At 37.9% G+C, this 19,388-nt stretch overlaps 1 protein-coding gene across 1 annotated transcript in view; it reads right to left on the minus strand.

Annotated features, from left to right (window-relative positions):
• The window catches only part of LOC134212293 (clotting factor B), a 32,222-nt gene extending 26,980 nt beyond the window's left edge, over positions 1-5,242 (minus strand). Inside the window, exon 1 of the mRNA XM_062690006.1 lies at positions 4,743-5,242. Coding sequence (XP_062545990.1) covers positions 4,743-4,851 — 109 coding nt within the window. The 5' untranslated portion in view covers positions 4,852-5,242. The remainder of the gene's footprint in view (positions 1-4,742) is intronic.
• Positions 5,243-19,388: the final 14,146 nt, after the last annotated feature.

Here is a 19,388-nt window from a genome sequence, read left to right on the forward strand (position 1 = left end):
AACATATAACATGTTGTCTCAAAAATGTTCTTTATTTCCTGCATTATATGTCAACATTTTATCATACTGTTGAGCGAAAATTTTGCACGCGAAAACAGACGATTTTTTATGGTGACATAACTTAACAACCCATCCAACATATTGTTATTTGTCAAATAACCGTACCACAAACTGTTAAAACTTTATATGACATTGTTCATTTACAGTTGTCAACAGTAAAGGATACTGTTGTCGACCGCACGGGAAAATATCCATGTACAGTTTGTAATTATGCGGGATGTTTACTGACAAAAGCACGTTGTATTTGGAAATAATTTAAACCACAATTTTCACATGAAGCTCCATACAAGTGGAACGCCTTTATAATTATTTCCAACTGAAACGTGCCTTTTTAGTAAACATGCATATAAAAAACTAATGGCTATTAAAAATTTGGGTCATTCTCAGGTCAGATGCCAAAAATGTCCTCAATTGATTCGCTAAAAATCGGGATTTTGATCCTTAATATTGGAATTAGAAAAGGATTGAACAATTATCTGAATAGCTTATTCATTTTTCTTCGTGTATATTTGTGATTGTAAAGCCTCAAACACAATGTCAGCGGAACGAAAATTTGACAGAAAATATATGGGCTAACTGTAAATTTGCCGTTTCCGTCGCCGTTCCGCTGACATTGTGTTTGGGGCTTGATACGCGCGTACACGGAAAAAAAAAGTACCCAAAATTGAGTATTTTTAAACTTACTTTTGAGTTATTTTTTCTCTTCTCTTTCATCCACTCTTTCTTTTGTTGTCAAAAACAAAAGAGCCAAACAATCCAACGACACCAGTTCAATACGGGAAGCCAGTTTTGAGTTTTATTACCTGAGGTCGAAATTGAGTGAATTAAACTTACATTTGGGTAAATAAATTTTCCGTTGGGTACTTTTTTAACATGGGAGTAAAGGCAAACTACTTCGACCCTACTTACTTAATTTTGGCTTCCCGTACGGATATTCGAGGTTGGGTGAATTAAACTCACTATTGGGTAGTTTATTTCTTCCGTGTAAGGCTCAAGTTTTCGTGGACTACACAAAAAAGGTCGTATTAAAATTATGTCAACAATACAAAAAAACACACACACCAACTTCCATCTTCTCAGTGACTGAGGAAAATTGTATTGCTTTCCCAAGGAAACTTTACGCAATGTCTGTTAAAAGCGGCACTATTCAAGACTAAGAGTAGCCTCGCTTTTGACAAAAATTGAGTAAAGTTTCATGTGAAAAAAAGAGGAGGCAAAACAATTTTACTCAGTCACTGAGTAGTTAAAAGGTATAGTGCATCAGCTAAATAAAAATATAAAAAAAAGTTAGAGTGCATCATCATCATCAAGGCGAACTTATAAGTTATAAGGTCCCATCCGCAAATTCAAATGAAATTAAACATAAAAATGACAGTTCAATAATTTTATGAATAGGGGTAAATAGGGTAATATGCACCCCGTGCAAACGACCTTTTGGCATTATTGACAGTGTTCCAGGAATATTTTCAAACATGTTTACTATTGCTTTGGTAGTTCGAACTACATGCGCTGTAGTAAATACTCTTGTAAAACAGCTGAAAATGTTCTCAAAATGTCAAAGGGTCGTTTTGCCCCGGTGGTGCATATTACCCTAGTTTGCCCTAACCCTGATCGCAGAGCAAGAATGCTTTTGACAGATATCGAATCATTTTTAATAATTTTTTTGTTGGTATTGCTGGGTAGCACCAGCCATTAGAAGGACCGGGTGATTTATCATAATTTTTAACCTTTCCCAGGGCTAAAACAAATGAAAACTGCTGTAAAAACCACATTTATTGACTGATTCCTTCGTAACAAGTTACATTCGATCCGGATGGATCCCAATTTTCAATTCATACTGGATTTGGTTCAGCCCAGAGTACGGTTCCAGAATTATTTCAGAATCCGCTGGGGTCAGTTGACCCCGGAAAAGTGGCCATTTACAAATTAAGTCAAAACAGGTCGTGTGACACCTCAAGATTCATGATTTCACAAAACAATGATCGGAATAATGTTTTCAGGGTTCCTGGGCCACTCGGGTTCAATCCGGCTACAATCCCGGGGACCTCCGGATTAGTGATGGGAAATGTACAGTAAAACACTTTGATTATGCGATTGTTAACATTTTATCCAGTCAAATTTCATGCACCGAGCAAACCGAAACAGTATGCCAAAAAAAAATTACGCGGCATTTTTTACCTTTTTTTTGTATCTGCAAACTGTTTCTTGCTGCTGTGTGAGAGTCTAATGCCGTCTGTGGGGTCAGCATTTCCGTGAGCATTCTTGTTTCGGCTCCTGCGCAGCGCAAACAGAACAGAATCGAGTTTAATCAGGGGAAGGGTGGAGGGGGGCAATATACCCTAGCTAAGCAAACACTGCTTCATTGTCTTATTTGTAACGCAATTTTTACATTATGCAACAGTTAAACAAGATAGCTAGTTGATGCCATTCAAAAATTGTCAAAAATCTCAATCATATTGATAATTTTCACATTTCAAAAAAGTGATGATATTCTGTTGCCGGAAAACTCATGAGGCAAAACGCCTTTTAGCTGGTAGCTCCTAGGGAACAAAGCACCATGCGTCGGCGAGTCAGCATTCTGGTATGGATAGTGCGTGGAGACGCAAGTACATTGTAGGTTAGTGCCACTAGGGCGTTTTACCTCGCCAAAATGTTAGATGTTTCTTCAAAATGTCGAAATTTTCGGTTTTTCCGACCTTCCCATACACTATTTTGAAACTTTTTTCGCCTAACCCACATCATTTTAGATCTAGTTTTGTTACGGACATCTTAATGACGGTAAATATGAGGGAAACCACAAAAGGCGTTTTGCCTCGGGGGGTTGGGGGGGGGGGGGGTTGTGCGTTTTGGGGCCTCTTCCCCTACCTGTGGCGCACAGCCTAGAAAAAGTGCAAACCATTGGTACTGATGTATTGATTTACTAATCTCTAAAATGAGCAAGGAGTAATGAAATGAATATTTGCCACCAAAAAACGGTTATACGTTGTGAAATTATTGTACGAAAACATTAATTGATCGGAGAGAAAATAGCTAGGAGGTCCTTCGTAGCTTAGTTAGCACCAGTCTAGCGTACTGAGGGTCGTGGGTTCGACTCCCATCGTTTTTCAAAACTAAATCTTCCACATAATGTACAAGTGGGGTGGTCCAATACCCGAAACATAGGCAATTAACTTTGGTTGAACTTCTTTTATTGATTAATTTAATAACGAAGTTGTTTTTGAACGGATATTGAATAGGCTTTAATTCTTTTTGCGAATTAAAATCAAATTAAATTTAAAAGTGACAGTTTAACCACAGACATAACACTTGTGAAATTCCCATCGCTCATTGATTTACTCGTCAATTTAAATAATCATTAGTTGGCCCAATATTCACTCGTGGCGCGCGCATCAGATTTGCTCCAGTTTGACATTTGCCCACTACTGCCATCTGGTTCCTGGTTTGCCTAACTGAAAATGAATAGATGTCGTAAATGTTTGTACGACTATGACTCTGGTGAGTGAATATCGCAACAAGTTGCATTCGATCCGGATGGATCCCAATTTTTGGATTTTTGGGATTTTTTACAGTTCAAAAATACGTTGGGGTCAGTTGTCCTCGAAAAAAATGGCCATTTACAAATTTAAATCAATACAGGTCATGTGACACCTCACACTTCATGATTTCACAATGCAATGATGGGAATGACATTTTTAGGGTTCCAAGACCATTCCACCAGGTACAATCTGGTCACAATCCGGGGGACCTCGGGAATAAACTTTTCCTAAACCGAGCCAAAATAGGTCGTGCGGCACCTCAAACTTCATGATTTCACAAAGCAATGATCGTAATGAAATTTTCAGGGCTCCTGGGCCACTCGGGTGCAATCCGATCGTAATCCGGGGAAGATCTGGAATGGTAATTTTCTAAATTGAGTCGAAATAAGTCGTGTGACACCTCAAATTCCATAATATCACAAAACAATGATGAGAACACAATGTTCATATTCACATCTGAGTTTTCAGAACATAGTAAATCAATAATAAAAAGTTGATCGTGTATCTGTTCAAAAGGTAACTTTGACATGTGAAATACATTGTCATTTAAACGATGTTATTGTTGCTGCACGTTATTGAAAGCATCGAATTGAAAACATTTAAGCCTGTGAAAAATAATTAATTTTATGAAGCGTTATTCAAGAAATATGAAGATTGGGTTGTCTCGGAATGCTAGAGATTTCGTCGAATAATTATGATTGGAACTGTAATAATGTTATAGGATAGCTTACCACACGAAGTTTCTCATCTAAATCTCCAAAGGCAAAAGAAGTTGTGGTTTGTAAGCCTAGCGTAATCCTTATTACTTATCAACATTTCTGAAAGTCTTATCAGAACATAAATATGATGCGGGAACCACTTACGACAACGCCGAAGTTGCATCATTTCTAGTCATAGAAGAAAGAGGGTATCTCCGGCAAGCTATTGCGCTTCGGCACACCCCTCTAAATCCTCAATTGCATCTTAAAGCAACTAGCTGCATTGCAAATTTTTCAGTTAGCACACACGAAAGATTAAATTCATAAGATTACAAATTAACGTGATGAATGTAATTATAATCTGTATTTTATGCCACATAACTTCGAATGTATTAAACTTAGACTATATAGTATAATCCGTAATATATTTTATTTTCAAACTACCCACCTTCAACGATCTCTGAATCATCCAGATCTTCTTTGACTTCCGTCCCTTCAGTGGATACCGCTGTGGTAAGCACAACTAATCCACTAAGGCATCCTAACAGTAGCTTCATTTTTCCTTGCACTTCGCCGATTAATTTGTTTGGACCACCATTAACAATTGGATAAATATTTCAATCAATCGCGGGACTTGCATACATGCTAACCGAATCTTCGTAACCGCTTCTCAGTTTCACTGTTGTAGGCACTCCCATAAGAGGTGACCGCCTTAATTATGGTTTCCACTTTACACCGGCACCGATCGCACTTTTCTTGTCTTCACTTAAGGCGTGCTACTCGCCAACTAATGCGCGGCTACTGGTTCAACTGCTCCCGACGTCCCGCAGGAGCGCGCTGCGTAACTCTATCGCAACGACAGGTACCACAAGACAGCCAATGCAGAGTGTTCCCCCCACTGAAGACGCCCGTCCGTGACATTAACTCGGAACCGTTTGAAAAAGAACTGTAATGTGAATTGGTTATTGATGATGTATTTATATGTACACTTGGGACGTCTCCTCCCGATCTTTCCAGTCTTCCCGGGCGGGCATGGCGTACGAGCTCCCGCTCTTTGCGCTTGTGTTCAGGCTACTTCTTTGGGAAATACAGACAAGTAGGTACGTTTAGTCGCTCCTGTTTTCTGCTGTTGGGATTATTAACCACCCGAAACGATAGGGTGGATTTGGCATCAGAAAGTGAAAACGGAAGCTTTTTTAGGATACGTTTATAATTTTTATACATATAGATTAAATAGTGGATTGTTATTGATATCATCGTTCGGAAAATGTGATAAGAGTGGAAGTGAAGACAGTAAGTAATATTCCCTGCATTACAAATTATAGGAACCCTACATGCAAACTCCTTCTTAAACTAGAAGCACATAATGGGTGGTCACAATTTGTACCGCATTTCGGGATTGAACGAGAGAGTCAACCCAGAATCAGCAAATGTATTACGGTTGTAAAAATATACGACATCAAGTCTTGTCGATTTCTTTTCCGTCTCTAAAAACTAGTCTAGTAAGATCGTACACATCCGACCAAACTACCAGATTGACAGCATTGGTCCCTTGGTTACCTACATACATGATGCTGGGATTAGAACAGGTATTACGAATAATAAATAATGTGCTCCATTTCTGCTTTGTGCCACCCACGTCCCTCATGATCTTAATCCTGCAGTATTTTAGGGTAGCCTAATTTGATGCGTGCAACTAGAAAGAATATTACTTTCCATATGATAGAAACGGATACGTTTCAGCCTCATGGGGAAAGACGTTCCAAGGGTGCATTATGGAGCCTCTTCCCTAAATTTTCCGAAACAGTGAAAATATTACTGTTTTTTTTATAAACAAAAGTGATTAGTTTTCTGTCGGAAAAGGATGGCTTATCCACTCTTCGATTTCGCTCAGTGATTTCGCCTAGTGACAATGTGAGAAAAACCTAGCGGTGATGGTGTCTTTCTCGTACATTATAAAAAAGTATTTTGGCTATTACTTTTGAGGTTATAGTTCGATCTGGCCAATTTTCGATAGGAAACAATGGAAGAGTATTCTGCGTCAAACTTTTTACGCAATTTTTCTATGGATAATAGTATTTTGACCATATTTTCCGAGCTCACAGTTCGATCTGGCCAAACAAATGGACAGGATTTTGCGTCAAATGCAACTTGCTTCAAGGAAAGCGATTAAGGATAAATGCCTGAAAAATAAGTTACACTTTTGCTTCATTTCATGCGCACAGACACATACAGACATCACCTCAAATAGACGAACTGAGTCGATCGGTATATAATACTACGGGTCTACGGGCCTCCTATAAAAAGTTTGCTTTAAGATAAAGTGACCATAACTTTCTTGGGCCAATCCGGAGCACCTTAACCTTACGCACTATAATTTTTGAAAGCGTAACAATTTGTTTGAGAATGGATTATTCTCCTCTCAAGCATGATGATAAGTATCCCATTTCATAGAAACATCGAAATCTTTGGATATTCCAAAAAATGAAATATAAATGTATGTGTACACTAGACAAACTGGTTATGTGAGCATCATAAGATTTTCTTTTGGAATTTCGACATAAGAAAACGTGTTGATTTTCATAAGTCTGTTTTTTAAATGCATTCAATAATACAAACTTATAAAATGCCTAGAGTATTAAATTTAAAACAAAATGTAATCTAGACTCATGATTAAGAGGCACGTGAGAGTAAACACACACCCATCGACGTATCAAAAAATCATCTTGTTGGATAGCCGGGGAAGAGTTGTTCTTTTCAAAAGTTTTACGGATGAAACCATTTGGCCGAAGGCCATTAAACCAAAAGTCGTTTTCGTCGGGCAGATCAATTGGCCGTTTGAAAAAAGGGCCAGTTGACCGAAATTTGCAGTTGGCCAAACATGGCATTTGACCGAAAAAGTCATTTGGCAGAATGTTTTCTTTGCCCAAATGACCCTTTCGGCCGAACCATTTTGGCCTAATCTCCGTTTCAGCCAAATGGAATTCAGCTAGATGATTTTCAGCCAAACGCGATATTCAACCAAGTGGCATTTGGACAAATGGCTTTTGGTTGAATGACTTCCGGTTAAATGATAAGTGGTCATTTCATCAGTCCTATGAAAATCGTATCATCCAATTCTCTCAGTGTATAGTATAATGTGTACTATGAGGAGAGGGTTCAATGCCCGCTCCAGTCGTGAAATCAGCGATAAGTGAAACATTCTTCACTGGTCTATCGGGTACTATCCGTTTGTTTAAGCCGTTTTCCTGCTTTTTAAGAAACCTTTGCATAATTAAGGGTGCTCCAAATGTTACACATTTTCTGGTATTCAATTTTCCAACTCAAGCAAACTAACTCTAGTCCTTACGATTCAGATCGTTGTTAAGATTTAAACTTTTCAGAATATCTACAGATATTTTAGTTTTCGTGGATCATACAAATTCCTAATATTTTCGCATTCTCTAGAGTGTGGCGCCGGGAGTAGGTGGGACAAGTAGGACATGTCCTATGCATGAAAATGCCTGGGTAGGACAGTCCAAGCATTGTCCTACCCAAGATTATGGTAAGAACATATCATATGGATAATTAAAAGATACTTACTTGATACTTGATGGGCTACAGCTCTTCGATGAACCTACGCCGAATGGAGTATCCTTCTCCACTGGACTCGATCCTGGGCCAATCGCTTCCAGTCGCCCTGAACATTGAGCGCCCTCAGGTCCTCTTCAACTGCATAAGCCATCGTGTACGCGGCCTTCCACGAAGCCTGCGGCCTCTTCCGGGTTCTCTACTAAATATTATCTTCGCTTGTCGTTCTTCCGGCATACGAACAACGTGACCAGCCCACCGTAGTCTGCCGTGTTGCATAAGCTTAATAATATCCAGCCCTTTATACACCTGGTACAATTCGTGATTCATGCGACGCCGCCAGATACCGTTCTCCTGTTTACCGCCGAGTATTGTCCGCAGCACCTTACGCTCAAACACTCCGAGAGCTCTCCGATCAGCCTCCTTTAACGTCCATGTCTCATGGCCGTATAAAGCCACCGGAAGAATCAGAGTAGTATACAGCGCGAGTTTTGTTTTCGTTTGCAGACTACGGGACTTAAGCTGGTTACGAAGTCCGTAATAAGCCCTATTTGCAGCTGCAATACGCCTTTTCACCTCGCGGGTAACATCATTATCGCACGTCACTAATGTTCCAAGATACACAAATTCTTCTACCACTTCAAATTTTTCACCATCCAGCACTATTTCGCTACCACCACCACTAATGAACCCACGTTGATTGCCAGCGACCATGTACTTCGTTTTGCTGGTATTGATCGTGAGTCCAATCCTCGCTGTCTCCCTCTTAAAAGGCGTAAAAGCCTCTTCCACGGCGCGGCGATCAATTCCGATAATATCGATATCGTCCGCAAATCCCAGGAGCATATGCGATTTTGTGATAATGGTACCGCTTCTTTGCACACCAGCTCTCCTAATCGCTCCCTCGAGCGCTATATTGAACAGTAGGTTCGAGAGTGCATCACCCTGCTTTAATCCATCTAAGGTAACAAATGACGTCGATATTTCATCCGCAACCCTTACACTTGATTTCGATCCGTCCAACGTTATACGAATCAGCCGTATCAGCTTCGCCGGAAAACCATGTTCAAGCATCTAAAGAAAGAAAGATCTAATTCTGTCAATACTAGTTCTATTTCTAGATCTATAAAATATCATTAAAACGTTTCAAAGTTAATCAGAGGTTTGAAAGTATATCAGAGATTAATCTGACAATCGTGGAGGTTTCTAGGGATTGCAGAGGAGAAACTTTTTCCGAACGGCTGATGTATTGAGATTTTCCAGCAAGTCTTGAAGTTTATAATAGTATCAGCTCTTCCATAAAATTTCTGGAAGTACGTAATTATTTCTTTTAGTTCTGGAAGGCTCAGAGTATTTCGGGAATTTTATAAGAATTCACAGGCTGACTAGGAATTAATTAAAAATTGAATCACGTTGGATATTTAAACAAGGATATGGCTTAGCTTAACTTAGCTAAGACTGACTATACTTGCTAATGGCAAGGTGTATTTGTCCGAAGAGGCTTACTTTCAAAAAATCAGTATCTCTAAAACACCCACTACACGAAAGTATAGGTTTTCCTTTTTCACATAGGTGCATTTTTAAAATGTTCTATCAGGGGTCATTTTTCCATTAAAGATTTCTATGAAGTTTGCACCAAAAATAGTGAAAAATAAAATTGTTCTAGATCCCCCGATAGAACATTTTAGTTTACCTACGATATGAAAGAGGAGATCATATACTTTCGCGTGGTGGGTGTTTCAGAGGTACTGATTTTTGAAAAATAATATTTCCCCATAGAGACACCGTGATGGTTGCTTCTCCGTGACTGGTTAGAACTGGTGTAAATTTCGCTACGATCCAAATGAATAAAGGTTGGTATTTACTACCTACGGCTCTAGTCAGTTGGGATAGGAGAGGAATGTTAGTGTAGTTATTGTTGCTACTGGATGGTTGCTACTACCACGAAAAGAAGATTTTGCTAACTCGGTAGGGTAGATGAACAGAAATATAGATCAAGGATTCACTTAGAAAAGTGATGTAGTCTATGCCAGACCTCTTGTCTATAAGGCAGAAGCGGTCACTAGACAGCTGAGAAACTATGAGAGAACAATCGCAGAAATATGCGAATATGAAGCAGTTTATGATGTCTGGTAGCAGGTCTAGAAGAAGTTTATTGGAATCTGTAGGAATCACAAATATACCCATTTAGAGGTTAGAAAGGAAAACAAAATCTGAAATTCGGAGTAACAATGTTCTTGAGATTTCTGAAAACCCGTAAATAGTACTGAACATCTTTAAAGATTCTTGGACGATCATAAGCTTTACTGGTAGATTGTAGTGAAATTTTCAAAAGGTTCGAATTCTTAGAAGTTAGTGATAATTGCTTGAAATCATCCAATATTTTATAAAATTCACAGGAATCCATAATCACTTCTGGAAAATGTTTGAAGACATGCTTTTTAGAAATGTTCTATAAACACTGGAAATGTAATGATTGTCCTAATAGTCATTGGGAAAAAGTCATTCCAAAAATAAATTTGATAATCCAGTTTTTGTCCTACCCACGCCTCGGAACGTGGCTGCGCCTCTGAGTCTAGACCATACAGGTTATTCAAATGCTTCAGATTCCTAATATTTCTGCGTAATCCAGAGTCTGAGAAATCAACTTAAGTTTTGTTGATCCTTTAACAACAAATCCTTTTTTCAACAAATCAGGCGTTCCTCAGGGAAGTAATTTGGACCCATTGCTATTCACGCTGTTCTTCAATGATGTTGCGCAAAGATATGGAGCTAAATGCAAACTCGTATATGCTGATGACTTCAAACTCTACGTTACGGTTCAACAATTGACGACTGTTACCGTCTTCAAAGATTTCTGGACCTATTTGTTGAATGGTGTAATCGTAATAAATTGACAATCAGTTTGGCAAAATGTATGGTAATGACGTTTCATCGCATAAAACAGCCAATCATTTTCAACTACATATTGTTAAGAAAATTATTTTGAGCTTTTTAGTGGAATGTCTTCACTTGTCATAAGACGAGTTTGTACAATCCCATTGAATTCCACCACTTAATTGTATCTTGATAGATACGTATTTCGACCTCAACAGTAAGGCCGTCTTCAGTGTCTCGTGTGTCAGTGTCGAGTCAAGTACGAGACACTGAAGACGGCCTTACTGTTGAGGTCGAAATACGTATCTGTCAAAATACAATTAAGTGGTGGAATTCAATGGGATTGTACAAACTCGTCTTATGACAAGTGTTCAACTACATGATCCAATGATCTCGGTGTTCTTTTGGACCCAAATCTGGATTTTCGTCTTCACTACGCATCCATAATTTCAAAGGCCAATCGCCAACTAGGATTTATTTCCAAAATAGCGCGTGATTTCACAGATCCTCACTGTCTGAAATCACTCTATTGCTCTCTAGTCAGACCTATACTAGAAAACGCATCAGTCGTATGGTGTCCCTATGAAGTAACCTGGATTCTTCGACTTGAAAGAGTGCAGAAAAGATTTGTTCGGCTAGTTTTACGCAATCTTCTGTGGAATGATCCAGATAAATTACCCCCATATACCCCCATATATTGCTGCTGGATTTGGACACGTTGGAGCACAGGAGGAAGATTCAGCAGACTACGTTCGTCGCGAAGCTCTTGAACGATTGTTATCCAAATTGAATTTCCGAGTTCCTCAGCGATCGTTAAGGAATTCCTCGCTTCTGCAGACAAGGTATCATCGCACCGCCTATTGATACCACGAGCCTTTCTCTGCCATGGTTAGAGTGTTTTCGATAGTAGAAGCAGATTACGAGTTTGAAGATTCATCCGAAAGTTTCATGTAAAATCCGTAGAAGGAAATTCTGACTGTGGTATCGTTTGTGTTATTTAATTGTTCTTATTTTTTTACTAGTCGTTACAATGTGTTATTGTTGTTTTTACCACTTAAGTTTATTCATGTAGACAATTCGTCGGATGAATTATAATAAATAATAATAATAATAATAATCCCTAGTTCTTTTATAATAACGGAAGTTCGCTAGATTATTTAAAATAATCAAAACTTTATTCTCCAGGTTTAAAAGATCATTTTTTCTTCTAATTGTTCGAATCTGTTACAAATTTTCTAGATACTCTATTCTCTACGGATTTCACATATTTTCCAGACTTAACAGATTCATCATAGAATCCGGGATGATTTGGAAATGTGGGACAGGTGGGCAGAGTCCGGGACTGTCCCGCATAATCCGGGACGTCTGGTCACTTTATTCTAGGAGCAAAAACAAGGCTACAACATCAAACCCAGCAAAACATCCGACCAATCCGATGTCATCAATCAAAAACCCAGATTAATCTACCTAGTGGTGATGATGCCTTTCTCGCTAATCATAAAATATATCGCGTAAAGTTAAAAAAGTCAAAACAGCAATTAATGGGGATTATTTCCATCATATTTGATTGCATGCATTAATTTCACAAATATAAATAAATCAATGGCTTGGTGGAAATAGGGGGTCCCGTAGCGTACCGGAGATGATAGAAATTTTTCTGTTGTTCAGAAAATTTACACGAAACAAACATTTCACTGGAATTTGACATCACTCACATCACTTCCCAAAGTACACTTGGTCGGGGTTCAGCCAAACCGCACCAAGCGGCTTTTTAACTGACTTGTGGTATTTTGTTGGCTAAAAGAAAATGGAAATGATTTTATATCAAGTCATACGTACATTTGTTGAATAATATCCACAGTTATGAGGCTGAGGGATATCTGATACTATATGTGATCAATTAAATCTGCCAACCGAAAGTTTGGGCAGATTTTTTGCCTTTCTCGTATACTAAGTATACGTATACCACAAAAGTTCAACTCAATGGACGCAGTGGTTCTACGCCCCAAAAAAAAAAGGATACGTAAAGGCTATATGTTCGCTCTAAAAACAAACTTTTTATAGAAGGCCCGGAGACCCATATATACGGAGTGTTGTATACCGATCGACTCAGCTCAACGAATTGAGGTTATGTCTGTGAGTTTGTGCGTATGTGTGTGTGTCTGTGCGCACCCACCCAAAAAAAAATGTCACTCATTTTTTAGGTACTTATCCTTCCGAATTTCTCGCAACAAGTTGCATTCGACGCAGAATACTCTCCCATTGTTTCCTATTGAAAATTGGCCAGATCGGACTATGGGCTCAAGAGTAATGGCCAAAATACTATTTTTATAATGCACGAGAAAGGCACCATCACCGCTAGGTGGATTAATCTGGGTTTTTTGCTCTTGGAGCCCCGATCACTTAATGTACTAAATGATAACACTCACCTCTTTCCCATGATTTCCTTCGATTTATCGCACTTAAAAATGACAAATTTTTGAATTACAAACAAATTTTCACGATTTTTTCGCTCGCGGCAAGAAACCATATTGGCTCTGATTATGTGTGCTATCAAAATTATAAGTTTGACATTGCTCAGATTTGTCGTATCTGTCAATTGTCAAAAATTATTCAGGGTGGCTCACAACCGGAATCATTCCCCTACTTTATGAACTATCCTGAAGAATAGTTAAAGGACTTTGAAAAGAACTGATGAAGGCATTTCTGACGGAATTTCTTATGAGCTCACGAAAGAAAAGCTCAAATACAATGCAGCGGAACGGCAACGGAAATATCCAAACGATTTCCTAAGGGATTTCCGAAGAAATTTCTAAAGTGATTTTTAAGGACATCGCTAAAAGAATTCCTAAAGAAATATCGAAAGAAATTCTCAAAGGAATTTCCGAAGGAATCCAATTGAAATTCCTGATTGAATTCTTAAATTGAATCCCTAACGGAATTATCTATGGATATTTTAAATAATTATTCAAAAAAAATCCTTTATGAATGTTCAAAGGGTTAAAAGAATTTCTGGATGTCATGGTTTCGACTTTTCGTTTCAATGAAACCAAAGCAAGCGTTTTTCGGGCCAAGGGAGAATCTTTTTTCGTTGTTTATGTTGAGGATCATTTTTCACCCATCAATCATTTCTCTAGAATTAGCCATGGAAGATAAACGAAAATCTTGCCTGTTAGATGAAAATACTTTTTCGTCATCACTTTTACCTCTCACTCACCTTTTGGCGAGAATTATCCCAGAACAATTACAAAATTGTACGGCCGCGTCTGGATTCGAACCCAGAAAAAATAGTAACAATAATAGCTGTAGGGATGCGCTTACTCTAAACACCCCAACACGCTATCTGTATGAAAGCATTAAGTTATTTGTTCCACATACGCTACTACCATTTGCAATGATGATGCCACGAAAATGTGAAAGATGAAGAGCAAACCAACGTTTGGCTGCAATCGAGGTAAGCGAAAAATGTTTATCACTCTCCATGCTATTTTTCTTCCCCGAAAAGCGATTTCTCCCCGAAAATGTTCCTAAGGGAGCGTCCTGTGCTCCTGAGATTGAGTGAGCATTACGAATCCTGTGGATGTGTTCCTTGACGATTATGTTCGATGGAATTCCTGGGGGAAGTTCTGAAGGAATTACTTAGGCAAATTTCAAAAGACTTTCAAGATTTTTTTTCGTAGATATCCCGAAAGAATTCCTTGTGGAATTACTGGCGGAGTTTACGAAGAAACTTCTAGAGTAATTTCCAGACGAATGCTTTTGAAAGAATTCTCGAAGAAATATTTTAAAAAATCCTAAAAAAATCAACCCGCAGAAATTCTTAAAATAATTTTCATAGGTATTCCAAAAGAAATTTTGAAAAGATTTTCTGAATAAATTTTCCGACAAAAAAATCCTAAAGGAATTTTCGGAAGGAATCGCTTAAGGAGATTTTTTATGGTGTTCCTAAAGGTTTTTTTTTCGAAAGAATTCTCTGAGCAGCATTTCTTAGCATTTTTTATTTTGATGTAATGCCTAGAGCCAGTGGCATAGCCACTGGGGGGGGGGGTGTGTGTTGGGTTTTCTGAACAAATTTTTAATTTAATAGGGTTTGAACACAATATTTTTTCTGAAAATGTTGTCTCAAAACCACCCAACGATGTTATCGATCATTTAGTAATCTGCGTTCGATCATTTAGTAGTTTGTCAATAACTCATTCCAGAGGCTAAATTTCAAAATGTGTTGTATGGTGGACTTTTAGTGCGAAAGTTTTTCTACAACTCTCCTTAACAGGTCGATGTTCGAATTCCACTGCTAAAGGAGTTACGGTGCTAGTTGCTATGCTTATACTAAATGATAGCAAAATATGCAAACATTTAGTCTAAGTTACTGCTACTAGCGCTATAGCTCCGTTATTAGTGAAATTCAAACAACGAACTGTTAGGCAGAGTTGTAGATAAACCTTTGCACTAGAAGTCCACCATATAACACATTTTGAAATTAAGCCTCTGGAATGAGTTATTGAAAAACTACTAAATGATCGAATGCAAATTACTAAATGATCAATAACATCCTTGAAACCACCCCCGTGGCTACGCCACTGCCTAGAGCAGTGGTCCCCAGCATGCTTACTATGTAGGGCCGCATAGCAATTTTGAACTGTAGGAGCGGGCCGCAGTACATTTACATGGTTTGTTTTTCATTTCATATAGAATTTTACAACTTAATCAAAACGATTTTTATGTTCCACATTTCAGTAAAATGTGTTGTGGTGAATCTTTCTTAAATAACATACTTGTAAAAACATTTTATTCCACGGGTTTTATCACCGTAGCTGATTTTTTGTTGATACTAACAAATTCTTTTTGATAGCGGTCATACACGAGAAAAATCTTTTTGCAATAACATGTTTTTAGCGTAGTCTGCAGAACATATATTAATGTATTTTCCTAAATGATCATATGTCGTCCGATTTTAATATTCTGAATTTTTGAAGGATTATTGTTCACTACACACAACAGTAAAGGATTTCTTAACTTTTTTCTATCGGTTCAAGGACTTTAAATATGCGCCTAAATGCATGGAATAAAAAAACTGATAAGTTTATTTTCCTATTTAGGCAGTCAAAATATTGAAATCTCCCAATTCTGTGCCATTGAACAGATAAAAATTAAGATTTCAAGACACCATTGATCATAACTTGTCGAGTCAAATAACAAAAAACATGTTTCCAAAGCCAGGTGAACTTGCCAGTAGTTTTGAATAGAAATCGAATAAATCTGAATTCCGCACTATTTACCGTGTTTCCAGATTTCCGATCAATTGAATTTTACAGAAACTTATTCATCATCTAATCGGAGCATGGGAAATTTCTTGACTTTGTTAAATATTTTGAGTACCATCGTTCGAGGATTCTTTTGACAAATCAGGGGCTATTTTGGACATTTTGAAACAAAAATTATAACGTAAATTACTATCAAATTGCTATTATCACCATTCGGGTGTCGTGTTGATAGTTGGATGGCAACTTTCTGTTTCAAATTTGATATTCCTTTCGTTTAGTTTTTTTTAGAAAATCAAAGGTCCAAAGTAGCCTCCAGAGTCAACAGAAGCCTTGCACTACGGTAGCCGTAGAGTACGTTGATATTCAGATTATTTTCTGGAGTTAAAAATGAAGCAAATTTAAATTTTGGCAAACCCTAATTTGTATTGAAAGTTTCCACATTTCAGAGCAGTATATGACAACATTAGTTTGATCAGAAGTCAACATTTAGTTCGTTTGAATCTGCGAAATAATGGACGAAGTTGCTATTTTTATAGCGCGGGGCAATAAATTATGAAGTGACGAATTTTCACGCTTAGGATTAAAGGGGCGTAACTGTGTTGATCCATTTCTCTAAATCGATTTTTTTAAATTAATCATGATGGTGCTTAAACATCGTAATTATGTGAACTTGACAGATTACCTGAATATAACAAAAAACTGAGCATGGTGAGAAGCGTTTCGTGGCATCTAAAGCTTATCAATGGGCCACATGTAGTGTAGATTCAAAAATCCTTCGCGGGCTGCAGGAAAAGGCTTCGAGGGCCGCACTTTGAGGATCACTGCCCTAGAGCATAACTTCCCAAAGTTGTGGGTCGTTAGCCCCTTCCATAAGATTTACACAGGCTGGGGGGTCGCGACTCACCACTTTGGGAAACTATGATCTTGAGGAATTTCATCATGTAATGCCGAAGTAATTATTGGCATTACATCCCTCACTGGGACATTGCCGTCTCGCGGCTTAGTGTTCATTCAGCACATCTACAGTTATTAATTTGTATATAATGAGGCTAGCCCAGGGAAGTTGAGAAAATTGCCAATCCGAAAATTTCCTAGACCGGACCAGGAATCGAACCCAACTTCAGCATGGTCTTGCTTTGCAGCCGTGCATCTTACCGAACGGCTAACAAAGGCCCTATTGAACTCATTGAGCATTGATAAACCTGTGTATGATCATTTCTACTAGGAGAATTATAATCTGTCGCTGAACTACAGCCTGATTATCGTGTTCTATCCTGCGGCGATTATAATCTCGGAAATCATTTTCTCTGTCTTGTTGATTAATGACCAACATCCACTAACATGTGTTACCTGCTAGAGACATTCGAGGGATGATACAGGCGCACGTGCGTGCACGTGGTCAAGTGTTGAACGTATTTGAAGATCTGTTTATGTTTTATCGTAATGGAGGCAGCTGTATTGCGCTTTTTCATTAATTAATAAAATATGACATGTTACATGTAAACATTATTATTATGAGAAATTCAAAGTCTCGAATTTCGTGATATTTTCTGTCTGAGGAAAACTGCGTTAATAGACTCCCATAGACACTCTAATGATTGCGGATAAAACTCCATACTTATATAATTTTTCTTTTCAAATTGCGAAACGCCATTTTCTTATTTCCAATGGAAACAATGCAGTAACTTACATATGTCTAAATTTGGTAGTATAAGAGTAACAGAAACTTGTTTACAGCATGTGTACTGCCCAGGAATCCCCTCAGGAGATTCCCTCAACGAAAGACATAACGAATCCAGTCGCGCGGCAATCACACACTACGATAACTTAAAAAAATAAGCTTTCAATGATTCACACAAAAAGTTTACCCGAATCATTGAAGAGACTAAATAAACCGTAATTATTGTAGCGTTTTCCGGAACATTCCTTAATATGTCAGGTGTTCTCAAGGTCCGATTGAAATAGACATTTGGTGTCTTCGGGCAAATTAAATCTACGTTGAAACGTTTAAAAAGTAATCAACTCAACTAAGCCTTAGGTTATCGTTCCTGAATTGTAGCTTTTAAGAAACGTGATAACCTATAGTATAGGTCATATGCCCTACGAAACTAATTAATGCGTTAATTGTTATAAGACACGATTCCCATGCAACTTGTTGGTTGAGAATAGGTGCCAAAAAATAGATAGACGCGCTATTTGTAAAAAATATAGTAGATATTTTGACCATTATTTCTGAACCCAAAGTTTGATCTAGTCAATTTTCCGATCCATCCCAATTTCAACAGGAAACAATGTGAAGGCTACCCAGACCTAAACGATTTCAGCGCCGCGATTCTATCGTTGGGTCGCTGCAGGCAATGTTCCATTTACGCTTCCACTCCAACGTTGTATGGTGGACTTCTATTGCGAAGGTTTTTCTTCAACTCTGCCTAATGGTTCGTTGTAATCTGTTAGTTGCAGTATCTTAAACAAAATGATTGGAATTTTGTTATCATTTAGTCTAAGTTACTGGAACTATAGCTCGAACTCCGTTTTAGTGGAATACAAACAACGAACTATTAGGCAGAGTTGTAGAAAAACCTTCGCAATAGAAGTCCACCATACAACACATTTTGAAATTCAGCTTTTGTAATGAGTTATTGACAAACTACTAAATGATCGAACGCAAATTACTAAATGATCGATAACATCCTTGGATAGAATCTCGTCGTGATTGTTCGGTCACGTGTGTTTATGGGAACCTTAATAGCAAATTGGATAGCAAAGCAAGCAAATTGGATAAGGATAAGTGCCAAAAAATGGGTTAGATTTTGTGAACTCAAACACATAGGTAGCACCCCAATTTGCTGACCATAGACAATCGGTATATAATAATATGGATCTCTGAGCCATCTAAAATATGTTTGGTTTGGAGCGAACATATAGCCTTTCGGTACACTTCGTGGCTGAAAGAGACAAAAAGAGAAACGGACTTCCACGAAAAAGTTCTTGAAGCGAGAAGTTTGTGGACATGTTCTAGAGGAAATAATTGATTCATGGAAATAAGATTAAATATATAGAACACCCCTATTTCAGTCCTTCCCATTTCAGCTACGTTCATTTTTCTTTAAATAATCATATTTTGTATGAATATAACACTTATATATTCATTTGAATTCGTGGATTTGATATATAAGCCTATAGTTAAATTTTAATATACAAAACAACCCCTTTTTCAACCCCCTCCCACAACCTAGTTACTTCCCATATTGTTAAAATAATCATATTGTATATTATATATTATAGTTAAAATAATCATATTGTGTACGAATTGTTTGACTTCAACTTCTCTGCTGCTACTTTTAAATGTAAACTTAAAGAACGACGCTAGGAACAAAAATTGT

The sequence above is a fragment of the Armigeres subalbatus genome, chromosome 2 (assembly GCF_024139115.2).
Source record: "Armigeres subalbatus isolate Guangzhou_Male chromosome 2, GZ_Asu_2, whole genome shotgun sequence".
Lineage (NCBI taxonomy): Eukaryota > Metazoa > Arthropoda > Insecta > Diptera > Culicidae > Armigeres > Armigeres subalbatus.